Genomic DNA, 22,810 nt, shown 5'->3' on the forward strand with positions numbered 1-22,810 from the left:
CGTTTTAGAGTACCTACGCAGACGAATCCGTAATGAAAAGATTCTATTCGGAACCCTAAACTCGCACTTGAAACATAAAAAAAAATTAAAATTTGTAGCACAGGAGCTACGTCAGCTAAGCAAATTCCCTTAGAGATTGAAAAAATAACACATTTTCTTAAAATCGAATATTGCATTTTTAATTTTTCTATAATTTTAATTTCGAAACCTAAGCGTCTAGGAAACAATCACCGGAGTACTATTTTGCTTAAAACTGATTAAAAACTACGAAAATATTTTTAGTTTGGATAAATTCAAAATTTTGTAGTTTGCGGGTCCCCCCAACCCTTGTTTATCGGTCGATTTTTTTCATTAACGAACTAAATCTTTCAAATATCAAAACCCTTCATGATACCAAATTTTAATCGAATCGGACTTAAATTGCGACCGCTAGAGAGTTTACAGACACATAAACGTGTAGATACATATGTATGTATGTATATACATATATATACATATATACATTAACATACATAAATTTTAACGATAGTCATTTCTGACATCTAGTAGGTAGGATCAATGAACATTTGAAGTAATTTTATCAAAATTTCTCTATCAGTACAAAAGCAATAGATAAACTGCTTACTTCGGCAATTCGCTAAAAAACGAAACAAGAAAAAACAAAATCTGTTCAATCGTTTAGGCGCTACTATACCGCAGACAAATAGATATAGGCGTACAGACACACACACACATATAGATAGCGGTCAAACTTATAACACTCGTTTTTTGGTTCGGAGGTTAAAAAACGATTTTCTTACTAAATGTTTGAAGATAGAGGTCTTAAATGTTTTAACACCATGTATATGAAATATATCAAGGTATACTAAGTTTAGTCCCAAGTTTGTAACGCTTAAGAATATGGATGCCACGAACAAAATTTTGGTATAGGTGTTCATAAAAGCACCTAATTAGTTCATTTCCGGTTGTTTGTCTGTCTGTCTGTCGTCTGTCCGTCTGTCATCAAGATAACTCAAAAAACGAAAAAATTTATCAAGTTGAAATTTGTATAGCGTGCAGTTGGGTGTTAGGTGTGTGAGACCCATTTTGTGAACCGTTAGAGATATAACAAAAGTTTAAATCTTAAAAAATTTTCCTAAATAAATAACTTTTGTTTGAAATATTTATTTGTAAACATCAATGTTTACCCACGAGGCCGAGGGTGCAAATTTTATAGTATGTATTGTATGGGAATATCAGTTTGCATGTTTGGCTATCTTAAAGTGGATTTCTCTCTTTACTTACGTTTCGTCAAAAAACAAACGATTGCGTCATCAACACTGTGTATACATGGTATCTAATTAATTCACTCAGTCAATTGTTTGTTTTCCCTTGTTTTTTATTGCTTCTTCCTACCGTTATCAAAAGTTTATGGTAAATTTATGAAACATTCTGTAGGTACATTGTATGAGTGGGTATGATGTGGTACTTGGAACAAATAAAAACATTTAGGGTGTATTTATAACATGTTAATGGTCATTATGCCAGTTTTATTGTTAATGTAAAGGACATAAATTGGGTAATTTTATATGGAAGTGTGGGTTTATTATAAGATGTGTGGCGATGATGCAAGAAATACCGGCTGTTAAATATGATATATAATACTCATATATAATATTGTTAATGATAACATGGGCACTGGTACTATATTACAGATACAAGTTTTACTTACCAAAAGTTTAACAGTCATGTTTAGTGTTAAAGATTTGGCGAAAGCTTTTAATTTTGGGCTATTTTTGATAATGATGTTGCACCGTCATCATATTAATAGAATAAAACTAGACAATCTGCCTCATTTGACAATAAATCCCACAAATATATATCTAGGAATCCAACGCCCGTAATAGATCAGTACCGTGTAAATTTAATTTTTTATTTTTATAAATAATTAAAAATTCAATAATTCAGGTGTAGCGTTAACTAAGCGAATTTTTTCTTAATAAAACTGAATAAAATGATCACACTGAAAATAGTTATTCAAATTGGTGGACATCAAATAAACAAAAGCTTGAAACCCAATAAAATCAAACAAAAATTAATTAAATAATACTTTTATTATACTAAGTGGCAAACTTGAACTAAAAATTTTAAAATAATTTTATCCTTTATACATGAGTGTCACAACTTTTTGCTGAAAGTCATAAATGACTGACTCGGATAATAAATTATTTTCTACTTTTTAGTACAATGGAGCCTTGTTTCTAAACAAAAAATTTTGGGTATATTTTTAATTAAATAAAATGACGTCATGATCTGATCTGAAACAATATTTCAAATTTCAGCTATGTAGGATAAGAGTTTTAATTTAATTTTTAAGTTTTAATTTGACAAAGCAACATTTGACTTAATTAACAAGTATTAAAATTGATATAATAAGCCGCTTTTTCGGCTATTCCGTTTTTTCAAGGCTACAATATCCGAATCAAACCTTTGTAGTGTGATGTTTGTGTGTGTGTGTGTCTGTGTGTGTATGTGTGTGTGAGTGTATGTACATGCGTATGCTCGTTCGGATTCTTTCGCCTCGATTATCTCGCTAACCAGTTATGACATTGACATGTGACTGAGCTTATTCGATGCGTAATCGCGTATTTAAGAAGTGAAACAGATTTTAGCAGAATTAGCTGAGCCGTTTTTTAATGGTAATAAAAACTGAATAAACAGTCTGAAAAGTAGATAAAACATATCATTTATCTATGAAGATAATGATCGTTCCAGAATAAGCTGGAGTACATGATGGAAGAATAATCCATGGAAGCTAACAACACCTTTTGTAAAAGGTCTCTCCCCTCTGGGAAGTTAGTCGTGTTGACTACAGGGGTCGCACACACACGACTTCCGTACCACACCGACTATGTACTGCCAATTTTTAGTATTATAACTTAATTGTCACCTCTTATTTGAGAGGATCAATTTTTGGATCAAATATTTTTAAATTTTTAGTATTTAGATATTATTTTTCTATTTATCAATATATTTTTAAAATAGTTGTTTAAGGTGTCGTGTATGGATATGTTTGAGGCGTGTGTGGTAGATATTTTTCAAAACATTGGAGATAATCTAGAAGGATAATTTGGAACATCCTTTACATATATTCCACACATTATATGTTTACATATATACTGTTAGATAAACATTATATTTTTCACTGTGAAAAGCAACAAAAGCTTTTCACAAGAGTTTTCACAACGTTTTTATTACATATTATGTACTTTTATTTGTGTATTTACCTCTTTTATTCTTTTACTATGAAAACCCCCTCTTAGACACAACATTCTGTTTTCCAACCACCCATTCTCTTTATATAATACAGTAACCTCCTCCCTCACCCGCTGACTCTTATGTTTTTCCTCAGCGCATCTCTTTTTATTTTTAACAATATTTTCCAATGTTGTTTATTCGTTCCATGGTTTGTGTGTGTGTGTATTTTTTTTCAGCAGAGAAAAATGTATTCTATTTTAACAACTTAATAAAAACTCAATTTTATGAACATTTTATTTTTCTACAATGTTTTTCTTAAAAATTATAAATTTCAATTATATTTGTTAGCTTTCATTCTATTCAAATATAATGTTCCTATATGGCAAAAGAAAAACTAATACTATCAAACATGTTTGATCCTATCAAATATACAGTTTTAAGATTGATTGGATCTGTAGGTATAAAATAAATAAACAAAAGAAATATACTAAAGAACAATAAATTTTAATATAAAACAGTTACAAATTTTGATATAAAACAGTTAGTTAATTAATAATTGTGATGTACCTGAATAATAGATGACAAAAGAAGAAAAATTTTTCTAAATTCTTATAGTGTAGCAGGAAAGGGTGCATTTTAGCTCGTTGTTTTTTCGTTGGATTTCCATGGTAATATCAAATGTGAATAAATATTCGATATTTTGAGAGGTATAGCAATTTTCAAAAATTAGTTTGGTGATCTACCTGCATTCATTTTATTTCCAAATTCGGCAATAGACAAAAATTCGAGTTGTTAAACCTTACGAGCATCTTGGATACGGCTCAATTTAGACAAAAAGCTCAAACAATAGTCCGCGAAACAGCATTATTCTTAAAAAATACATACTTGAAGAGACCAAAACTTTTTTTCGCTTAAATAAAAAACAATTAAAATAATTAATACTTATATTTAATTTTTCAAAATTTTACACTCCTAACTCAGCAAACATTGATAAAAAGATAGGAAACGGGATTTGGTTCTCCCAAAAACACATAGAACTATAGTTTAAGAGAAGTTAACATGCCCATAAGTCACATTTTCAACCCTGATCCACTCAACATACCTTTTTGCGATCCTCTAAGTCAATTTGAAGAGGCTATACATAAATTTAAAGCCAAAAACCGCGAAAAAAGTGGTTTTACACCTGGAAATCTCCACCCAAGTGATGGAATCGGTTCCCGCTTTTATAACATGTTACAAACGCAATAAAAAATTATATTTCATTCGGTTTTTCAAAATAAGAATATTCAGAAACTTTAACTTCCAAAGGTAACAATTTTAGCTAAATTATGTGCTGTGGTTGAACATAGTGAAACGTTCCTCACGCTTTCCAGACTCACTCTATATATCAGGCATCTACAAAAACACATAAATAGTGTTTTAGAGGGTAATTAGACGGATTTGTATCATTCACTCATGCTTCTTTGGTAACCTTCAATATAGTGCCTAGTTCTATATTGTCGGGGCAAATTTGACTAAAATCTAAAATGAAAAACATTAAACAATTTATTTTATTTTCATAGAGTACAAAATAATATAATACAAAAACTTGTTAAACAAAATTCATAATTAATGAAGTTTCAAGTTGAACGTGATTTTTATTCTTGCACCACAATTCCTGTATTACTAAACGTAATCATCATCAGTTCTCCTATTGCTTTACGTCAAATATTGAAATAAAGTTTAACAAGTGAAAACAAACAAGTGACTGAGTAAATTGTTGAAATACCATGCATAGACAGTGTTGATTACTCTATAACATTACACATACATACATGTCACACATACATAACTGATATTTCCTTATAATACAAACTATTCAATTTATGCCTAATTTGCAGTGGTGTTTACGAAAAATTGTTTCAAACAAAAGTTGGTTATTTTTTTATAAGGAACATTCTTTACATTTAAACTTTTGTTCTATCTCTAACAATTTTGAAGAAGACCCAATTGACCTATTTTGCTCATTTCACGAACTCGACATAATTTTTTACGTTCTGAGTACGCTGTAAAAATTTCACCTTAATATCATTTTTCGTTTTTGAGTTATCGAGTTGACAGACGGAGGGACGGACGGACAACCGGAAATGGAGTAATTAGGTGATTTTATGAAAACCTATACCAAAATTTTGTTTGTAGCATCAATATTTTTAAGCTTTTTTTTAACTTGGGACTAAACTTAGTATACCTTGCATATTACATATATAAACTACACGTTATACTAGAAAATGATGAAGGCGGTTTATGGTAGCAGACGCTAAGATTTTCTCATGTTTTGCGTTTTATTAACACATTTTCTTTCTAAGTATATGTATATAATGAGTAAGTAATACACGAGGAAATTTTCATAGTAATAACTACTATGATATTCAAATTGTTAAAATGGCACGTTTGTCAATATATTGGTCTAATTTATTTACAGCATATTCGATCATGAAATTATTTCGATATTCGTTGAAATTGAGTAACATCATATATTTAACGTTTGCCTGTCTTGTGTCATTTGTAATAACAAAACATAAGTTTCCTAATAAAACGATACGGATATTTATTTTAGTGTTACAAATTACATTCGTGTGTGTTTTAAATAGTTCGAAGAAATATAAAATAAAAATGTTGGTTACACGTTTAAAGTTAGCTTCTAACAGTCAACCCTAGTAGCTTAGTTGGTTAAGGCGTAAATAATTCCGTTCGCGGTATACCTAGGATAGCGAGTTCGATTCCAGTCCTCTAAATAAAAATTAATTTAATTTATAGTTGTGATTGGCTGGTGTAGTGCATGGTATATGCATGAAGGAGGTGCACTCAGCCTCTGAAAATAATTGAGGAACTGATACATAAAATTATCAGCGGAAAAGGTGGTAAAACACATGTATGATATCACAATAGACCCTATAGCCTAAGTGTGTCCTTCGTGGACAGCCAATTTAACCTAACCTAGCTTCCAACAATTTTACAATAACCATTTTTCGTGGAAAATCGCTATATCCCGAAATAATATACAACAATAGTAAAATTCAGAATGACAGCCTTCACTTTTGTATCTTAACACAAGTATAAACTTTTTAAAGTACAGTAACAATAGAGTTATTTTGTCTTTTGACAATGCAGGAATAAAGAGTATACTTGGAGATTTGACATGATTACTCCTCTTTCTTTAAAAATAAATCATTTCACATTTTCATTAGGTTTAATCTAGTCTATATTAATAAAATTTAAGTGTTTGTTTGTATGTTTCACCAAACATGGAAACAGTTAGCCTGGTTTCGTTGGAACTTTAACAGGAAGTTGGGACTTTAACTTTATAACAATATTCCCTCTTGCTTAACAATCGCACATTATTTCCTGAGTTTATTTTGACACAAAGTTTATATTAAAAATTATCACCAAGCACACTATACAAGTGAAATTTACAAAATTTTAAAAACCCCCGACAATTTTTCGGTTACGGAGCCCTAAATTCCACTTGAAACATATATAAGTATCTACACTCCATTAAATTATAGGCGCTACGATTCCACATAAAGACACACACACACCCACACACACACACACATATCGGTCAAACTTATCACCCTTTTTTTTAGTTCTGGGGTTAAAAACTGCCACTTTATCGATATAGATAGTTAAAAGTAAGTATCTGACATTCTTTCTCATGAGTTAGTCACATTCTATTTTAATTATCAATTGTAACAATGCGATAGAAATACATTTTTCCGATGCATATGCATTTTTAATAATTAGGGCTAATATTATTTCATTCCAAATATTTTTTGCTACTTGAGGAATACCAATGAACATTTCAGAGACCTGTTTACTGATCTATTGTAATTCAAAATAACAATTGCGAAGTCGTTGAATATATATTCTATTTATTTCTTGATTTTGGATTATTCTTATAAAACAATCTCCATGTAGAAGTTATTGAATCATCCTTGTGCATATCTGATGTTCATTAATATTGTGCAAGTAAAATGAAAAACAACTGTTTCTTTAATATTGTTCTTACACTAATCGAAAGCAAGTATATGCAGTATATAAGATTAATATTTTATCGTTTTTTATTATATTTATTAAAAAAGTTACACCTATAATTTTTTTATAATTTAATTTTTTTGCGATAAGTGTCAGATAGATTTACCGTAAATCTTCTTCTTCTTTGTACTTTGTACATAATTTTGTTTGGTTATATTACCTAATGTAAAAAACTAGCAGAAACTTTTTTTTTTAAATATCTGGAAATAGATGGAAACAGTCTTTCTATACATAGAAATAGTCTTTCTATGTATACAAAATCCCCCACCCTATGTTTATCTGTCGATTTTTCTCATTAACGTTCTTGACTTCACATATCAAAACCTTTCTTGATGCCAAATTGCATTCAAATCGGATTTAAATTGCGACCGCTAGACAATTTACAGACACATAAACAAAGGAACATATAAGTATTTATATATATATATATATATATAAATTTTAACGATGGCCATTTTTGACATCTAGTAGTTAGGGATGAATATTTTAGGAAATTTTTCCAAAATTGCACCATTAGTACAAATACAATAGCTCCATTTCCTGCAGCAATTTTGAAACATTGAAACATTTTTTCGTAAACTGTTTACCAGCATGACAAAGCAATTGTAGACAAAGTATGTAAATTTAGGACAAAATTTTGGTGTCCATTTTCTCCAAAACTATGAGAAATAGGGTGTTGAAAAGTTGCGGGTGACTTCAACCAGTTGTCTTGTGAAATATTCGCGAAAAAATTAATTATTTTTTTTAAAATAATAAGCTTATATTATTAAATGCAATAAATTATGTTTCAAAGTACCTAAGTCCCCACAAGAAAACAAAGTGTAATTGCACTATTAGGCTCAAGACATACGAAACATCGTGCATTTTGGATTTTTTTGATGCAATGACTTAAGTTAATTCGTTCAATCCGGTAATTATCAAAACAAACATAAAATTATTACTTGAAAATGTTTTTAAGCTTTAACCATTCAAATCCATATATTTTAATCCCACCATCTTCCAAAGAAAATTTTTCTTCGCCCTAGTTGCAGTTTACAGTAAACGTTTGGTCCAGCTGGCTTAAATTTAAAAGCATTTCTGCATATAAATAAAAATTTGTATCCATTCATTTATAATAATTTGTATTTTATTTCAGGTAATCATATTTCATACTTATAATCATATCTATTACACTAGTATGAGCTAAGACTAACCCACACGAAATTACCACACCGATTATTAGTGAAAAGGAACCGTTTTTAATATGGAAATCAGTGAAATAATATTTATTAATCCACGAAGACTATAATGTTCGTTTAATGTTTGTTAATAATACAAACAATTTATATGTAAATCGCTCTAAGCTGTCTGTAACAATCTTGAGGCCATATTCAAGGAAATGGTTTAGTATTTATAAACTGTAATTATTATGATTTAAATAAACTGCCCTTGTAACATATATTAGGTGCAATATAGTTTCATTCTATTTCATGGTATTTAATGTTTTTGTATTAAAGATAACCACGAAGTTTCCATTTACGTAATTTTACAGTTTCATCGATGTGCGATGTGTTGTATCCTTTTTAATCTAAAACGAAAATAAAGTTTTATTTCCATTATGTCTTATGATTGATCTTTCACAACACCCACGAAAACAAAACTAGACATTCAATTAGTAGTTTAATCTGTATGTAAGAAAAATTGATTAATAACTGGTCGACCCATGCGGAATTATGCAGTGCGGTCGATACCCGTGACTAAAACAGGTAAGCAAGGTAATTTATAATTGATACAAAATATCAACAGTAATTTACTTTCTTGTAACTGTGTATTGGCAATTTTATTACAAATATTATATACAAATTAATACGATATATCTTAAAAACTAAATCAGTGCGGTAAATTTTTAGACTGTGGGCTTAGTTTTCATCACCCAGCGCAAAAAGCTTTAAAATGAGATTTAAATCAGATAATTTTATACAAGAATGAAGAAGAGCTCGCGGACCCACAAAGAAACATACTAGAGAAATGAAATATAAGTTTTTTAACTATCGATTGGTAAACGAAAAACATTTTACAAAGAAAAAAAACCGACTTAAAAAAAAACTATTCCAAAAAAAATTTATATGCACTAAAAAGTAAAAAATAACGATAATATAATGTAGTTACAATTAGTGTTATTTTTGGAGTCGGTGTCAGCTAACGGAACAACTGTGACAGATCACTTTGCTACATTAACTTGGCTGACACCGACTTCAAAAAGAACAATAATTGTAACTTCATTGTATCATCGTTATTTTTTTTAATAGTTTTTTTGAAGTAGGTTTTTTTTTGGAAAAATTTCTTTATTTTGTGATTTTAGTGAATCTGAAGTACAATAACTAATTTGTCGCCAAAAATAGAATCATCGAAATCGGTTGGCGTGATATTGAGTTATTCGTCCATTTGTCGCGAATATACTTTTCGCAAATTTCATGCGCTTCCGTTATGGATTTAGTGACATCTGCAAGATTAAGACAAATCGATTTACGTACGAATCATTAAAATTGACCTACGTGTTAGGTTTTCTAAAGCGGCACAAAGAAAGTACAATACATACATGCATAGATGAGATGATAAACACAATACTCTCCTATGCATCGCGCAGTCGTGTAAAAAATGAAATGTCTGCTATTTCCATTATAAAAATTATTTCATATTCCAAAGAGGTAATTGCAATTTTTCAACAGGTGTTCCATCTCAAATACAATAATACAATATTCTAACGTATATAATAATTGTTAGAAATTAGCGCGGAGCTTATATAGATAAACTTTATTCCATATAGTACTATCCAACAGCTAGCTACTGTATAGAAGGTAATCACATATATATCTGTTGAGTCATCTTTGTAACGTGACCCATGTGTACGTGATTTTATGTATCGTGGTCTTGAAATTATCTTATTATGTTGTTTCATTTTGAATATTAGAAAACAAAATTATGCATTATGATACACAAAGATGTCATATTTTAAATATGTGCTAGTGCCTTTGAAAATGAAAAACTGAACGATTTAGTGTTAAACATGACTTGAATAATATTTTTTTACAGTAAAAAATTAGAAAATGGCATAAACATAATTAATAGTTTTAACATTCGCCATTAACTGAATTACGTAACAATGATTCATTGAATTATGAATTTAACTTTTCACTAAAATTATTGTAATTCTGTGTTTAAGCTTTAATATTATCCTTTACGGTTTCAATGACATTTTTTTGTGGGCATTGTCGACCACGGATCTTGTTTGATTTTGCTCGTGTTACCTGAAAAGTTAAAAACACGCTATTAAAAATTCATTGTATTACGTTTTCACTTCCTACGAACAGATAGGTTGTGGATTTTTAAAAAGGGACCAATTAAGTGATTAACAAATTTTTGTTATTATTTTGTTTATTCTAAATATTTATCGGCCCAAAAGGTCCTACAAAACAATCCCATTGGCTGTATCATTTGAATATATCTTGTTTGTATGTAGGTGTCTATGTGTTTGATTTACTTAAAAGTATTATTTTAGCTCTATCTCTAACGGTTTAAAAGAAGATAAACCCCATGGACCTAAATAGTCCATGTTGCTCACATACGAACTCAAACTCGCTTTTTACGTCCGGAGCACTCACACATAAAAATTTCAGTTTGATATCAGTTTTCGTTTTTGGGTTAGCATGATGACGGACGAATAAAAGGAGAAGCAATCACTAGGTAATTTCATGAACACCCATACCAAAATTGTGTTCATATCATCAATATTTTTAAGCGTTACGAACTTGGGACTAAAATTAGTATACCTAGGTGTATATTTCATATTTACAGGGTATAATAATGTGTTGTTTTTCACAAACGAAGGTAGAAAACGTTCAGGTAACAGGATATAAAGACAGGGTATAAAAAGAAGCTAAAATTTGAAGTATCTGCAAATGGAGTCGATTAAATTTTATGGAAGAATTTTTAAAGACATTAAAAAATCTTTTCAGTTCATTTTTTGATTCCAATCCTGCCATTATTTTTCTTTTTTTATGAATTTATTACTGTCATCAATGTACATTTAATTACATTCCCTAATTTTATATTCATATATATTTAACTTCTTTGTAATAATAAATAATGGATGGAATATATCAAATCATTAATCATTGGATTTTAATTACAATGAATGAATACACATTTTTCCTTCTGAATGTTTTTGGCTATAAGTATGCATGATGTTATTTTGCTCATATTCGAATAACCCTGTATACCTAATACACGATCTAAAATTATTACGTGTGTCCTTTTTATGTGATAGTATGTATGTTGCAGAGGAATGGCCGAATCAACTGTTGACAGAAATGACAGAAAGATCGAATTAATTTCTCAACAAAAATGTTCTCTGCATGTCTCAGTACCTGTGGGCTATGATATAAAATTTTTTTATTGACTTTAAAATAACCAGTATTCTCAACAAAAAATGTCATATAAATGGGCAAATTAAAATTATTCTCCATCGAAAGTAGATTAAAAAGTTCTTGGTAATAATTAATTGAAAACTTTTGTATGGAATTTTTTTCAACATAACCTCGAATTCCATGAGAAAAGCGCAAAAAACTGTTTTTCGGTTTTTATTTTTTTCCTCGGCCACAAAATTTTTTACTACCAAAAAATCATACAAAATATAAATTTAAACAAATTTATATCTGATAAAAAAAAATCACATGCCAACATAAATAATTGAGCTAGGGGTTGAAACTACTCCTTCCAAAAGAGTAAGGTTTGCCTAAAAAAGGCTTTCGTAGTCTTTATAGACGGTTGCATGGGTGGTTTGAATAACCCTATACTTAAACTAATTAATAATTTACAAATTTTTTGTTTGTTTATTATATCGTTTAAATTTGATAAACAAAGAGAGGTGCAGCGAATACATGTACGGTACTATTTTATTATTATTTGTGATAACGAGAAGATAATCTCATTATCACTGTATAGCCATGTGGTATAATCACCACTACATATAGTAGAAGCACATACTCATATGATAACACATTAAAACGTATTTACATTACAACAAATATGTTTTTATTATTTTAACGTTGGTCGCATACACTCAAACGTTTTAACTGTAAAGTTTTGGTATATAATCTATAGAATTATAAAATTACGTCAGGACTCTTAAATCATAATATCTCATACCAAAAAAATTGGAAGGAAATATTTGTTTACAATTTTTTTCTTGAAGTATAATACGTGTTTCTAAATTAAAAATACAACAGAAAGATTTAATCGCCTTTTGGATATTCAAAGGAATGACGTAAAGCAGTAAAGACTAAGCAAAATACCTGCAAGTTTTATCGAATAGTTTCAATATCTCATAGTGAAACTATAAATTTTTCGCCCTAAATGGCAAAAAAACTTTAATTTCACTACACTAGTGCGACATGTATGTATGTGTAATGTGACAGTGTAATCAACACTGTTTATATATGGTATTTCAACAAATAACTCAGTCAATTGTTTTTTTTCACTTGTCTTTAATACCTTCTCCCCCGCCATACACGTAATTTCGGCGACTACAAAATCACATTCTAAAAATTTTGAGACAAGAAAATATTATCGTCTGAAATTGTTATGATAAGTAAAATCGTCATTACATTTGAGGGGCCGTTCCTTAGAGGTCTCCCGACTGATACAACGATTTTACTTTTTATAACAATTTCAGATAATAATATTTTCTTGTGTCATTGTTGTAAGAGCGTGATTTTGTAATCTTTGGGGCTTATTTTTTTAACTCGATTTTATTAACCGTTGCTTTTTATTTGAATTTTATCTTAAATTACTTTTAACCATGTATATCCGTTCTTATAAAAATTGTGCGTTTAATGTATTTACAAATTTGATTACTTCCTGAAATATTTCCAGATAACCAGTCTACATAATATTACAAACCCCATTCATTCATTCACATTAAAATAAACCACAATTATTTTTATATTTTGTACACCAACTAAAAGTGGTTTAAAAAGATTTTTATAAATGATAGAATTAAATTAAAATTTCATTTATTATAATTAATATATCAAGCTGAATACTGTATAAGATAATACGTAAGGGTACAGTCTGATTTATTCACTGTATATATCAGTAATATAGGGTTGGTTTTGCTATATAAAGAATTGTTTGCTTTATATATGAAAAGAAATTAAGTTTAATGACGTATCCAACTAAAAATTATTCTAAAAACTACATATAGCTAGGCTATTTGCTATTTTACGATACATCGACCAACTACTATACTGATATGTTATTACATACTAGAGAGACTGGAAAAATTAACGAGAATCAAATAAAAGAGGCTTATCTCAAAATATTTTCTGAAGAAACCGTCTTTTCATTCGACGAATTTTTCAGATTTAAACTTGTTATGAAACAAAGATTTTAAATTTATCAGTTGTTTTTTTCTTGTGCTTAAGATATTCGATGTTTCTTTAAAGTATCTATTGCAAAATGTTATACTTAAAAGTTCAAGTCATACTTATAAGCTCGTACGTATATCTTTCGTATATCATTTTTAGAAAAGCATAGGTATATCCGGCTCAAACCATGGTTAGCTTTATTTTAATTAAAAAAATTTTGTTGGTTTGCAAGTTTACAGACTAGGTACTATAATTACAAAATTTGAGTATCTTCAAATCAATTGTAGGTTAGGGTACCTACATTCTATATATGAATTTTTTCCATACAATTTTCAACTGAATAATTATATCAACCTATATGTATGTCTATATAGTAATAAAATGTAACGAACGAAAGAACACTATCTTAAAACAACGAAAAAATTCATAATATTCTTTTAGTGTATGAGTGTTATAAATGTTAGTCAATAAAGTTTCAAGGAATATAATGATCATATCAGATGTAAAATATTTGAAAAATATGTAAATGAAATTCATAAACTTGTCTTCTTATACTTTTCTTATTACTTACGAATATCATATTAAAGTTTGTTCTATTTTTATTAGCTAAGGCTACGTACGGTCAAAGGCTTTTTTGAACTACAAAGGAACACTTTTGAATTAAATGGTTATACGCTATTGAATTATATTGTAATTTAAAAAAAGGTGTCATTGTTAGCAGGATAACGAAGTAACGATTAAATACAGGGAGATTTTGTGCAATTCCCATTTACGACCACTAGACAAACGTTGACATCATGTGAAGAGTAAGTCCTTTAAACTATGTGTACAATTTTTAGTAATAATAATAATGGGGTTTAACCTCCGTTTCTCTGACATATACGCCTATAACAGAGGCCAACCACATCATTATTTGTGAATCTTTATTTATTTAATTACAAATTATATTTACAATTACATTTTTGATGTGGGTGGAGTCGGTTACTACGTTCTTATCCAAGCGACGACAATGTGATCAATTCTGCACTCCCATTAATTATAATTGTTCACACTGCCGCTGCCTGGATTCGAACCCGCAACCTAAGTCTAAGTAAACTAACGGTCTATAACTAATGCCTTAGACCGCTCGGCCACTTAGGCTCTATTAAATAATTTTTAGTATAAAAAGCAAATAATAAGACGTCAATAATCTACCTCAATAGTCTGTCCGCTGAAGCAAATGACTTGGTTTAAATAGATCGAGAAAGAAATTTGATAAACTGTTGTGAAGGCCGCATAAACCTTAGTTAAGGCAATTAAGAGATGTAAAGGTGGAAACTAAGCTACCAAATTCAGTCTTGTTTAAATGATTAGATATAAGATGTTTTGTTCTTCATTCCCTATTCTCTTCTTAAACAGCAAGTTAATCGTATGTACCTCAAGGGTCGCGCCAGACTCTATCCACGGCTTGATTTTCCTGTCATGGATATGCATGTAATTCCTATTCGTAAACAATCGAATATTTTCAAATATACCTACCCAAGTGGTGGAGTATAAAATAAAAGAGCATGGCGATACATTATAAAACTGTTATCCCGACGTAAAGGGGAATGGTTGATGGATGAAAATGGGGATGAATGATGGATTATTTTCAAATATACTTAAATCTGGTACCAAATAAGAGGCCATGAGAGGCCAGTTCTGCCGTTTAAAAGTTTTGAACTCCTTTATCGGTGGTTTATCAAATTTCATAAAATTTACTAGATGTTTCTCATCTTTTTGCATGCAACCATAATGCCCCACTGCGAAGTGTTGCGGGGTACAGCTATAATATATAAGATTTTATGTTTTTAAAAGAATGCAATAACAAATTTTGTGCAATTATTTTCAGTGCGTTTGGGACACGCCAGTGATATAGAATTCTAGTTAGATGTTAGAGTATGTAGACCTATTGTATTACAATATAAATGTATGTATGTTCTAATTGTAATTATCTATAAAGAGAACATACTTGAAGTGTAATACGTTATTAAAATACACACAAAAAATCTTATCTTTGTAAAGAAAAAATCCTGCGTTAGTGTAAAAATTATATAGTATATTTATTATATGGTATATTATAGAATGCCTCTAGGTGGTTAAATATCAATAAATTAGGTAAAAAAGCCTCATAACTTTACTTATTAAAAATTTTTTGATGAAACAACATATTTTTGTTTTTTAGTACTTTTAACTATTTCATTATAACAGGAAATTGATGTCTTATTTTATGACATTAAGTACAGTGGAATATGTGTATAGTAAATTGAAAATAGTTAACTAGCTGTAGATTGGTAAATTTTATGTGAAAGTATGAAAATACAATCGGTATAAAAAAATTGTCCTTTTTAAAAGTTGTGAAATTTCAAACTTGAGTACCTCCGAGAAAAATGATCTTAACGATATAATCCACAGCTTATTCGAATGTTTGCAATTTGTAGTTATTGAATATGCAGACGAAAATTTTCTATCTTATTCCACCACATTGTGCCGAGGATTGGATTAGATGAGAAAATATTATTTTATTAAATTATGTTATGAATTTCGAATGACTTTTATAACGTATACAGAGTGCAAAATTATTTTGTAAGAAGTCCAATGCACGGATTTGAAACATTATGCATTTCCCTGTCACAAAAACTTTTTTCATTCAAAAGTTTAAAAAATGCGCTTGAACTATGAACTGTTTAATAAAATTTGAAAGCGTCCAATTTACATTCTCAGTGTGCACTTAGTTTTTGAACTAGGAATGGTAAGAAAAAATGCATATATTGGATTTTTTGTAAAATAATTTTTGCACTCCGTTAACGCTTTCAAAGTTCTCAGAAAATTATAAGACAACTTTCCTCATACTTCCAACTCTTGACAAAAAGCGATGAGACGTGATAAAAAAAATTTCATAATCAAATTCTTCAACCATTGGAATGAGTTGTAGATGATCCTTATGAGACAATTTTTCTCGCAGAAATAGATGTTTAAAATTTCTCAAAAATTTGAATTTTTTTAATAGTGGATTTTTATTGATTCCGAGTGTATTGTCTTAATATATATATTTCTTGTGTGCGTGTGTATGTGACTGAACTCCTCCTAGACGGCTGGACCGATTTTGATGAAATTTTTTGTGTGAGTTCAAGGGGATTCGAGGATGGTTTAGATTTACAATTTGGTTCAGTACAACTGTTTTTGAGGGCTCCGTACCAAAAAAATGAAATTTCATTAAATGGTGGGAGCGCATATAAATCATATCACATTATGTATACTATGTGTACTATGTATTTTTAATAGTATTCAGGTATTGTCAATAGGCATTTATTAGAGCCATATGCGAGCGCAGCGAGCTCTACTATCAAAGGTCAGGCCAAAGGTCGAAGGTCAGGCCACTCCAATAAATAGGAATTAAATTGGGGTTTAGCGGACAGGCTAAACGTAGTATAGGTATTCATGAATTGGAGTTACGTTTTTACGGGACAACGTCCGTCGGGGCCGCTAGTCTTATCTATATTTTTACATGCAATTTTGTTTGTTAATGAAAGTTTTAATGATATTTCATAAATAATTTACTTTAAGACGAAATATGTTAAAATAATAATAATAATTATTATTATTAAAATATTAAAACAACATTTGAAACATTATCGATTTGCAAATACACAACTGGAACTAGAATGTCACAGACGAATCGACCAGACCTCGTGATCAGAGTTTGAGGGGGAGGGAGGCATCTTGTTCTGACATTATACTGGACCTGGCTCTCCGGGTTGCTTTAATTATCAATTTATATATTAAAAGTTAAGAGATAGAATACACTCTAAATTAATAACCTTTTTTATTTAAAACATTGTTTCGATAATCATTCGCTGCGAATCCTCATTCCTTATCCTTGCGTGTGAAAATGCTGAAATCTGACATACATACGAAATAAAAACTAAAGAACTATATTTGAAAGCTTATTCCACAATATTGGAGTACGAACAACAGGTGTTCCTTAGGTAATAATTGTCTACAAAGCAAGTCGCATCTATCAAATGTACATACACTCGAGAGAAGATACTCAATTGCAATACCGTTATATTACAGGAAGTAAAAATTTCTCGATTGCTGTCCTTGAGAGTACTGTTTCAAGTGTTAATAACCATTTCAGTAACTTTTTTACTCGCCAATAATTCTAAAAAATGACTCACAGTTCCCTTTAAACGAAGATCTTGTTAGAGCTCAATTTGTATCAATATGCTTTAAAATTCGAAAATTATCCTTAGAAATTAATATGAATCATTACCTACACGAGTTATGCCACACCTAATGTGTCATAATATTTATACTATGTTAGCTAACACATATTCTAACGCACAATAAATGTATTTAGTTTACCAAAATAATCTTTAATGATAATAAAATTGATAAGCCACGAACAATAAAATAAAAACACAAATTGAATTAGATAACGATTACACCGACCAACCTGTGAATACTTTGAAGCTATTATCACAATTATTGAAGTGTGAGAGAGGTTCACCAGAAAAAAACCATTAAAATCATCTATTAAAATTTTTTATTTGTGTTAATAAGTGCTGTTACCCAAATAATACATTTAAAAATTTTTAATTAAAATTCTAACAATTTGTTATTTCAATATTTGAAAAAAAAAATCAGTTCAATTTTAATTGTTGTTCACTTTAAAATCTTTTCGGGAAATAAACCAAACGACTATTGTTTTGTGTTTTGTAGTATGTACAGTTGTTTGGTGTAAGTGTATTTGAAATTTCAAATTAAATTTGTTATTTAAACTTTTTGAAGTGCTTTGTTGTGTGCTTTAATTATTGTTGTTCCATATTATATATTTATATACCAGATTGTATATTTTGTGAAGAGTTCGGAATCGAGTATTATACATAATATAAAAAAAATGGTGACACAAAGAGAGGAACCTATTACTACAGTAACCAAATTGGAGAATCAAATCCAGGGTGTAAAATATACGTTATTTTGTCTGAATATCATAACATGGGTGAGTAGATTTTGTGACTTTAAAAAAAAGTAATTTTTGTAAGTTATTTTATCTCTTTTGATTTACTTCCATAATTAAACGAAAGATTATTAAAAATTTATATGATCCGATAAAAGACTTTCTCAAAAACAGAAAGTAATTTTGGATTTGTAGACACTAACAAAATTTTAAATTATTGTTTGTTACAGTCAGCTAAAAGATCAAATCACTTGGGTAATAATTAAAAGCAAAATGACGAACACAGCGCTTTATTAAAAGAATTGGTTATGGTAGGCTATTTAATATCTTACTGGATATTTATTTATATCGATCATTCATACCATACAGTTTCAAATATCCGTCATGCCGCTACGAATACGATCTTTTTGGAATAGTCAGGAAAGTTTATCGTAAAGATTTTCATGAATGACAGATTAAAAAAAAAAAAGTACCTAGTGAAAAATAACGCATAGAACAATTTCTTCCGTTGTCGGTCTATAATCAAATCTTCTTCTGAATCATTTTTCTTTCAATAATTACCTGATTCGTCCAATAAATAGGTCATCACGAGCTATAAAAAGTGATTTGAAGTTATTGTCTCCAAGTTTATGTTTCGTATTGCTTGGATTTGTAAATCTTTGTTTGAAAATCTTTACTCAAACTGAGACTGTTCTGTTTCTGATGATCGCATTTTTAAGTATAAAGGAAAGTAATTTCGTTGAAAATATTGATTTCACTAGTGTCTCTCTAAATTTGCTCACGTAAAACCACCAAATTTTTATGTTTTTGAATCTGCTGTTTTATTCTATTCTCTGAGCGGTAAAACTTAGTAGGCTAGTGCAAATATTTGGTTTCTTGAGCGCATTTTCTAAAGGCCATGTGATTTTGACACCGGAAAATTTTAAAACCCGAATTTATTCGAGACAAAATAGTCAAGCCAATTGGGCTCCCCTTTATAGATTATGCATAGTAAATCGGGGGCACGGGTTTTTATACGATCCCAGGTGAAATCTTTTATATGACTGGGCTATGGTAATTTTGTGAAAAAAATTTTCACAAACTGGCAAAAGATTACGAATAGTTTCTTGAGTTTCTTATTATTATGAGTAGGGTAGCACCAATAAAAAGTTCATAGTTAGTTAGTTCAAAATAGCACAGAAATATAACGATTTCTCTGCTGTGTCATTAGTCTTGTTTTCTCCCATCCAGAAGTAGTTGTATAAGATAATGGAAGTTCAATGATGTTTTATTTTAATTCATTTTATTTAATATTAAAATATTTTTAAATGTAATGAATCATCGCTTTTGAGATATAATTTTATGTTATCAGTACTTCACACAGTGGCGTAAGAATTTCTACAATGAATGATAATACTTTTTTAATGTATAGGTAATAACAATTACGTTTAATGTATATTCTATTTAAATGTGATGAATCGAAACACAAAGGGGTTTATGAAAATTATCAAAATTTTCACAATTTTAGCATTATAGATTTATATTACATACCTTTAATTCAAATTTTTATTACTTATAATTTAATAAGAAAGCCGCATTCCTAAAAACTGACTCATTTTTGTAATAAAATATTCTTTACTTTCATGCGTCACACATTTTTCTGCATTTTTGTTAACTATCGCCGGATTAATTTATTTTGAATTTTACGCCATGTAAAGAACACACACTCCAAGTTTCAGAGTTTCAGGTATCTACGATCTGCAGGTTAGGCTGTGCGTTAATCCGTCGTCAGTCAGTTTGTTAGTCAATCAGTCATCAAGAATAGAGCAATTTATATGTATAGAGCATTAAAGTGGATATTTTTTAAAAAAACCTAATCTTTTGACAGGTTGGTTTTCTGTACCAAATTTGACATACAGATTGCCATTTCGATACACTTCAAATACAAATGGGTATATATTTTACCGGATACAACTACTAACTCGCAGAAACAGCCATATGTAGAGTGTTGTAACATGTTTAATGTATACTCTTCTTTTGTCAACCATTTCAGTGGTTGTGTAATTTAAATCGTCTTTAAACGTCCGGCTGCTGACTCGGAGATTGCGTTTCGAATCCTGGCAGCAGCAGTGTGAGCAATTATAGAACGAAATAACCGAATCCACCCACATCATAAAAATATAATTGTAGATTGGATGTGGTTAAAAATAAAATAAATAAAGATTATAAAATAATGATGTGGGTGGCTTCGGTTATAGATAGAAATCTGAAAAACGGAGGTTGAACCCTATTATTATTATAATTATTATTACTTTTCTTGTGTCCCATGAGTGTTGTCATGTTGGTTATGAGACATACCAGCAAATTCATCTCAATTGTTCGTCACGATACACAAATTCCTTATGAGGCTTTCTTGTATGTTATGCATCAAATAAGAATGTGTACGGAAAAGGCATGCTCCATTTCCCAATAAATTCAATTTTTTTAAGTTTATGAGTTTACAAAAGTTCTATCATTCATTAAGTAAATAATTTTGCATTTATTATTAAAAGGGTACTATTGCATATATTATTTCGGGTGAGTTTGTAAATTTGTTCTCGCTAATCTTGATTTGTTCTCGCTAATCTTGATTTAATCTTGACTAGAGAATTAAAGTGCTATAGCGATACTAAAAAAGGACCTACATATACTACTGATTAATACCTTGTACTACAACCAATACTTAAGTGGTATAAATTTTAGGAAATATTTTGTCTTGTTCGTATAATATTTCCATATAAAATATACAGGTGAACATCTCTATAAATTGTAACATATAAAGTGACCACACATATGTTTAGTGGCAGCTTTATGATTCAAGTCTTGGTAGGATAATAATTCAGTGTTTTGGTGTAAGTCACATTTAATATAAAAGGAATCTAACATGAATTCTGTATTGAACGTCGCAGTCGTCTATATGTTTACAAACACAACAATTTGTTATATTTCCATTGAATTCCTTGATCGTTATGAATTAATTAAACTAATTTTCAATAAAAATTTTGCAGGTCATTATTGCCTTACCACTCTGTACTTTTAAAACTACATAAAAAATATATTTTATATTATATACTTTCATATTTTCTTTCCCCTCTCTTTGTTGGTTATGAAGTTAAAAAAAAAAAAAACCGAAAACCAATTTAGAAAACTTGGTAATAACCATAATTCTTTCCTTAAGTGTTTTGGATATACTTTCTGAGTATGTAGTCGTGTGATATGGTAGAATACAATTTAATAATAAAATGTGTTATAAAATGCGAATTAAATTAAAAAATTCCATCGTACTGCTCAGCTAGAATTTTTTATTTCATTCATTTTGGTATATTTTGTGTGTTGCCTTTATACTTCAAAAGGAACACATTCCACATCCAATATTATGTCTACACCTGGGTCCTATAATTATTATAATTTGTTTCTCGTTGCTTTTTTTTATTTACTTCCGTTAAAGATTTGTAGCAGTACCTATTTTACTTTGTAGCTAAAATATAATCTGATTATCTATGTACCGAAAAAATCAAAATGTATTTCGCTACAAGATATTACGAACCAGGTTTTGTTAGATGAAAGCTCTACGCAAGGTGAGATGCTTTCTTTTTAGGGCTACAAGTTTGAAAAACAAAGTTGATTTATTTGAAAAAGTAAAGGGGTTCAAAGTGAAAAAGAACTATATTTAAAAAAATGTAAACATATAGTTTTCATGTAAACATATGTTTATAACCCATTGGCTGGTTTGTTTTCTGAAGCAAAAAAAAAAAAAAACTTTTGTTTGGAATACTGCCCAAGACATAAATAAAATTGATTCTTGCTTTTTTTCTCTTCATATTGTGGTTCTTGACTTCTTGCAGAGATGTCCAATTTTTAAAGATAAATTTTGCTTAGCAAAAATGCTTAGGTATACAGTAGAATCTCGATAAGTTAAAGTCCAAGGGAAACACAAAATATTTTAAGTTATAGAGGTTTTAAGTTATCAAGTGTCTATGTTAGGTAAAGGTTAATATAGAGGTATGTACATGTTTCTATGTACCCTAGTTAATATAGAGGTATGTACATGTTTCTATGTAGTTACTGAGGGCCTATACAGAGATTATTTATT

At 29.5% G+C, this 22,810-nt stretch overlaps 1 protein-coding gene across 1 annotated transcript in view; it reads left to right on the forward strand.

The window, feature by feature from the left end:
* Positions 1–18,351: 18,351 nt before the first annotated feature.
* Positions 18,352–22,810, forward strand: part of LOC123292490 (tetraspanin-2A) — a 186,458-nt gene continuing 181,999 nt past the window's right edge. The window contains exon 1 of the mRNA XM_044873193.1: positions 18,352–18,741. Within this exon, the coding sequence (XP_044729128.1) occupies positions 18,640–18,741 (102 nt within the window). The 5' untranslated portion in view covers positions 18,352–18,639. The remainder of the gene's footprint in view (positions 18,742–22,810) is intronic.

The sequence above is a fragment of the Chrysoperla carnea genome, chromosome 2 (assembly GCF_905475395.1).
Source record: "Chrysoperla carnea chromosome 2, inChrCarn1.1, whole genome shotgun sequence".
NCBI classification, from domain to species: Eukaryota; Metazoa; Arthropoda; class Insecta; order Neuroptera; family Chrysopidae; genus Chrysoperla; species Chrysoperla carnea.